The sequence below is a fragment of the Mchenga conophoros genome, linkage group LG15 (genome assembly GCF_057382185.1).
Source record: "Mchenga conophoros isolate Kocher_MC1m ecotype Shallow Benthic linkage group LG15, M_conophoros_male_GT1.1, whole genome shotgun sequence".
Lineage (NCBI taxonomy): Eukaryota > Metazoa > Chordata > Actinopteri > Cichliformes > Cichlidae > Mchenga > Mchenga conophoros.
The window spans coordinates 22,385,979-22,391,487 of record NC_140540.1 but is presented as its reverse complement, the minus strand read 5'-3'; the positions used below and the strand labels follow the sequence as shown (position 1 = coordinate 22,391,487).

The 5,509-nt window shown below is 37.6% G+C and overlaps 1 protein-coding gene across 3 annotated transcripts; it reads left to right on the top strand.

Annotated features, from left to right (window-relative positions):
• The first annotated feature begins 378 nt into the window (after positions 1-378).
• On the top strand, positions 379-4,352 carry LOC146558328 (uncharacterized). Of its 3 annotated transcripts, none has more exons than XM_085248133.1 (9): positions 379-631; positions 837-1,178; positions 1,301-1,579; positions 1,745-1,930; positions 2,403-2,489; positions 2,667-2,695; positions 2,916-2,972; positions 3,131-3,199; positions 3,336-4,352. In XM_085248133.1, exons 1-9 carry the CDS (start codon positions 571-573, stop codon positions 3,450-3,452), a joined length of 1,227 nt encoding a protein of 408 aa, XP_085104259.1. In that variant the 5' UTR covers positions 379-570; the 3' UTR covers positions 3,453-4,352. The 3 variants fall into 3 exon arrangements, with proteins under 3 accessions (XP_085104259.1, XP_085104260.1, XP_085104258.1); XM_085248134.1 differs by having other exon boundaries at positions 834-1,178; positions 1,301-1,567; XM_085248132.1 differs by having other exon boundaries at positions 834-1,178.
• Positions 4,353-5,509: the final 1,157 nt, after the last annotated feature.

Below are 5,509 nucleotides of genomic sequence, written 5' to 3'. Positions count from 1 at the left end.
AAGGTTTACTCGTGTGTGTCATTTAATGTGTGTTTTCAAATCCACAGCTCAGCAAAAATAAAATGTTGAGGACTTAAGGGCAGCTCTGTTATTCCATCAGTGTGTGAACCATTTGTGTTTCTGATATTTATGTGGTCAAAATTAGAGTCTCACACCTCCAAAGCGTTGCTGCTGTTGTACCCACATTCTCACAGAAATACTTCCCCTTCACTTCTCAGAAAAAAAATGACTTCATAGATACAATGATGCACAGCAGGCCTCAGACTACTAACACATCTTATCTGTGTCGTTATCCAGCTGCTGCAGTGGTGTTTGCTGCAGTATCAACATATTTCATTGTGGGCATCAACACACATTCTTGTTAAAAGCTCAATTATTCATTTTATGAATAAAGAGAGAGGGAGGACAATAACATTTGAAGGCAGTAAAATAAATTAATTCAGAACAAGTGATGAAGAGTAAACCACTGATGAGGAAGTGAGCAGGAAGTTGAAGCTGTGTTCATGTCTGAGACTGTCTCATTTGTCAATGTGAGAGCAGAGAGTAGAGACTGACAGACAGAGAAGTACGATGGCTGCAGTCATGTGGATTCAAATGTCTTCATTCCTGCTGCTGATGCTTCAGATTACAGGTAAGGAAACACAGAACACACACACAATAGTCTGTTCTTCCTTTAACTGAGAGAGACGTGTTTGCTTTGTAACTTTGAGTTTTCTGGACTCTTGGAAAGAAAAGATGAGAAATAAATGATGTAAAATAATCCTTAAACTAACTGTTAATCTAACTGCAGTGTTCATGTTATAGTTTGTCACATTTCACTCTCCTATCCTCAGCAGAAACAACAGGACAGACTTTGTCCTCCTTCAGAGCTGCCAGAGCTGGACATGACATCACTTTGTCTTGTGAAAATGTGATAAATGGTCAACATGACTGCAGCTATACTACCTGGATGTTCGCTGATTCAAGACAGACAGCAACAGTAGAGCTGGTTGCTCATGGACAGATTAAAGAAAATGTTAAAGCTGAATACACCAGACTGAGTGTTACAGCGAACTGTTCTCTGCTTATAAAGAAGGTCAAAGCTGAGGATGTTGGTCTTTACACCTGCACACAGTACAAAACAAGAGGAGGACAAAAAGAAGGTTCAGACTATATGATTAATCTGTCTGTTATTAACAGTGAGTATTTACATCATAATGTTTTTAGTTCAAACTTGGAACAAACTGAAATATTACAGCAGTATTTATTACAGTGATGATGCTCTGTTGTTTTTCTCTTTCCATATCTCCATCTTCACCAGTGACTGAACATGAGAACAACAATAAAGTCATTGTGAACTGCTCTGTGCTGACACATGAACACTGTAGCCACACAGTGGAGTGGCTGCATGAGGGTGAAAAGAAAATATCAGACGTGGAGATAAAACCAGGTTCCTGCTCTGTGACTGTGACATTTAAAAGATCTCACCGTGATCAGAAGTTACAGTTTTATAATTCATTGAAGTGCAAAGTGACAGATGATTACACTAAAGAAGAACAACTGTTTCCCTTCAAACTCAAGTCCTCAGGTGAGAAAACAGGTGAGATTATGTTCAAATCGCTTCACAGTGATGAGCAGACGTGTTTAACTGACATGATTATTAATTATAGCAGCGCTCTACATTATCTGTTTTTGTAAATGTAGTTTGCAGGTTTTTTTATTTGAATACTTTTGTTTTATTTTGTTATTTCATTTCTTTCTTTAGGTGAAAACACAAAATCAACGACTGCAAAATTTACCTCAACAACAAGAACAACAACAACAATGAGATCAACAACAACAATGAGAACAACAACAACAACAACAATGAGATCAACAACAACAATGAGAACAACAACAACAACAATGAGATCAACAAAATCTTCTCTAGAATCAAAAAAATCCTCACAAGGTAGTGACATCTGAAATTTGCTTTATTGTTCAGACCCTTTAAATTCAAGTTGTCGAGCAATAAACTGTTAAGAATGTGTTCAAATCCCCTCACAGTGATGCTTTGACTGGTTTGATTGTTACATATTGCACCTCTCCACATTATCTATTCTTTTAAAAACAGCTTGGTGTTTATTTTTTTCTTACAATCATTCTTTATTTGATTTTGTAATTACATTTCTTTAGGTGAAAACGTCACAAAGTCAAAATCAACAGCAAATGTCTGAATATCCGACTGACACTTGGGTGGAGACATTCAGTGACAGTTGTGATTTTAAAACTTAAAGTCTGAATGTCAGGTGGACTCTGGGCTTTGGGTGGACATTTAGTTAGAGCTCCTTCACACAGGCCTACAGACTGTGAGCGCTGACAGGAAGTGGTCACTACGGGAAAATGTATGTTCACAGCTTCAAGGTGTACCTTTCTCTTTTCAGGTTTGTTATTATGGCTCATTATCCTTCCCGTTGGTTTATCAGCACTCTTAATAATTGTTGTGGTCATCAGATGGAAGAAACATAAAGGTAAAAGCATCCCCAGATTATAGTTTAACATAATATAACTAATGTTAAGAATGTGAAAATGGTGAATTGAAGAGATTTCTTATTTTGTAGATTGGGATCATTAGCAAACAGGCAAAAAATGGATTTTTAATGTGAAACTAATCGCAGTGGTTTTTTTTTGTTTTTTTTCTTTTTCAGGAAAAGAAGGGCAGCTGGTCGGCAACACTGTGAGTTCAAATAGTTCCATTGTTTCATATGAGATTGAGCTAATAAACTTTTAGAGGTGACTTCATGCCTCTAAATGACTAAATAAAATACAGGATTTACCATCAGAAACAGAACAGCTGACAAAGCTGCAAGTGAGCTGAATCAGCTCCTCACTGAGAATGTTTAACTATTTAAGTAACATTTAGATCTTTACACAGTTACTCTTCTGTTTGTGAGCAGGGACTGAGCTTAAACGCTGCAGAGACTCAGTCTGGACCAGGAACCAATCAAACCAGGGTGAGGTTGCACACTAATCTCAGTATAAATTTGCACTAAATATTTGTTCCATTTTAACAGAAAAGTCATGGTTATGATGATGAGGAGGAACCAGAACTGAACTGTATTAAACCAAACTGACATCACTGAGCAGATGTTATTTTGTCTTCACTGTGTAGGCTGGAGCTGATGATGGTGTTTCCTACGTCTCCATCAGCTTGCCCAAGAGGACCAGGAGTAAAACCCGGGTGAGATTTTTAATATTTGTGGGGATGATGTTAGCAGTAAGACCATGATTTTCAAAGATCCTTATGTCTTGTCTTGCTCTGTAATGTTTTTTTTTGTTCTGTAATGTTTTTTTTGTTCTGTAATGTTTTCCTATAGTCCCGTGGTCATGATGAAGGTGACACTGTGACCTACAGCACAGTGAAAGCTGTCTCCTCTTCTGCTGGAGATGATCCCAACCACCTCTATTCCACCATCAATGATGTAAAGAAGTAGGATGATGCTCATGAAAAGAGATATGGTAGATGCTGTTTCACTTTTTAGATGAGAGAGTGAATGTGAAAAGTCATGGGTTATTTTTTTTTTGTCTTACGTATTGGTTGTTTTGAACTAATAACATAATATTGTTTTGGTAAATGGACTTATATAACACTTTTATATAGCTACTCTTTCAGAGCACTCAAAGTGCTTTATACAACAAATTCATTCACCCAAGCAGTTAAGTGCTCCCTATCTAACATTAATACTCATTCACACTCCGATGGAAGCATCGGAGAGCAACATGGGGTTAGTATCTTGCCCAAGAATATTTGGCATGCAGACTGGAGCAGACTGGGATCAAACCACCACCCTTCTGGTTAGTAGCTGACCTGCTCTAACACCTGAGCTACAGACACCAAACTGAAAATCATTTATGTTTCAAAAACAGACATGTTACCACACATATATATTTCTGTTTTGACCTAAACTGTTTCTGCCAGAGGGGTATGTGTTGACGTTTTATTCCAAGAAACCTTTTCTGTTTGCTGCTGGTCATAAAAGTTTAGCTGATAGCATCCTATCACAGTACATGACATCATTACTGTCTAAGGCGCAGCTTCAAATGCATCCTGAACAGTGCGGACAAAAATTAGAAAGAAGAAAAAGTACTAATAAATTTTTTTTTGCCACTGTAAATAAATGCTTTAAATAAAGGATCCAGATACTTTCTTCATTTTAAGAAGAAACCACTTTAGAGCCTGTGTCATTTTGTTATAACTGCACATATTGAAGTGTTCACTGAAAAAAGATAATGTTGGATTTATTTAATTTAATAGTGGACATTGGATAAACACAGATGCTTTGCTTTGGCAGCAACTTAAACAATCAACTTAAAATGAGGTGTTAAATATGACAAAGATGCTTACATAAATCCAACAGATGGCCAGTCTCCTTTTTTCATTGTTGGTTATAATAGTAAGAACACTAAAACTAATAGAAACAAAAATGTTTTTAGTCAGTTTTCAGTCACATTAACCAATGTGACTGAAAACAGGACATTAAAGGCAGTGGTTAAGTATTGTTTAGCCTGATTCACTAAAAGCTGTATGAAGAAAAACTGCTGCTAATCTGAATTTTGAACTGTAGTGAACATTTATTCAGTCTTAGCAATTTAGCAAACTCCAGAAAAATTATGAGGACCTAAAGATGCTTCTTATAGACTACTGGGTGTGTTAACCATTTGTGTTTCTGACTTTTATGTGGTTATCATGAGAGGCTCAAACCTCCAGAGCTCTGCTGCTGTTGTACTCACATTCTCACCAAAACACTTCCCCCTTCACTTCTCAGAAAAAGATAAAATTAAACTTCAGAAGTGCGATGAGGAAGCATCAGCCCACAGATCACTAACACATCTTTTTTTGTGCTCTCATCTAGCTGCTAGCAGTGGTGACTGCAGCAGTATTGCAATGTTTGATAGTGAGTAAGATAAATTCTTGAGGGTAATGAGACTGACTTTTGCTCTGTTTCCATGTGTGCTCACAAAAGCTTTCTACAAAAGAGCTGCAATAATGAAAGCATTTAACTAAATTTCTTAAATTTTAATTTAAGACAGTTAAGTGTTTTAGCCCTGCAACAGACTGGTGACCTGACCAGGGTGTACCTCGTTTCTCACCTGATGACAGCTGGGACAGGCTCCATCTCCTCCCTGAGACCCTGATAACGATAAGCAGAAGAGAATAGATAGATGGATGGTTAGGTGCTTTATTTTTAAGATTTTTACAACTTCCTCTTGCACAGTTTCGTGTTGATGTTGTCAAAGAGAGAGTTTGATAACGGAAGAGGAACTCGTTACTAGGACAGCACAATGTTGGCAATTCACTTTACTTACCATGAGGGTCTTCAGGAAGTATAACCTGGACTCAAACGTGCTGCTGACATTCTGCTGCTCGTCCATTGAGAACCTGCTGAGATGCTATATCACAGTAAGGTACGGCAACGGCAGACAGAGAGGTCTTTAGAGAGTAGTTAAGGCAGCACAGAAGATCATTGGCTGCCCCCTTCCCTCCTTGATG

Bases quoted from the DNA above. Each gene is read 5' to 3' on its own strand.
- LOC146558328 (XM_085248132.1), top strand. From the start codon at position 571: ATGGCTGCAGTCATGTGGATTCAAATGTCTTCATTCCTGCTGCTGATG. The intron at 632-833 runs GTAAGGAAACAC...TCCTATCCTCAG, and splicing joins GCTGATGCTTCAGATTACAG to CAGAAACAACAGGACAGACT. The intron at 1,580-1,744 runs GTGAGATTATGT...TTCTTTCTTTAG, and splicing joins GTCCTCAGGTGAGAAAACAG to GTGAAAACACAAAATCAACG.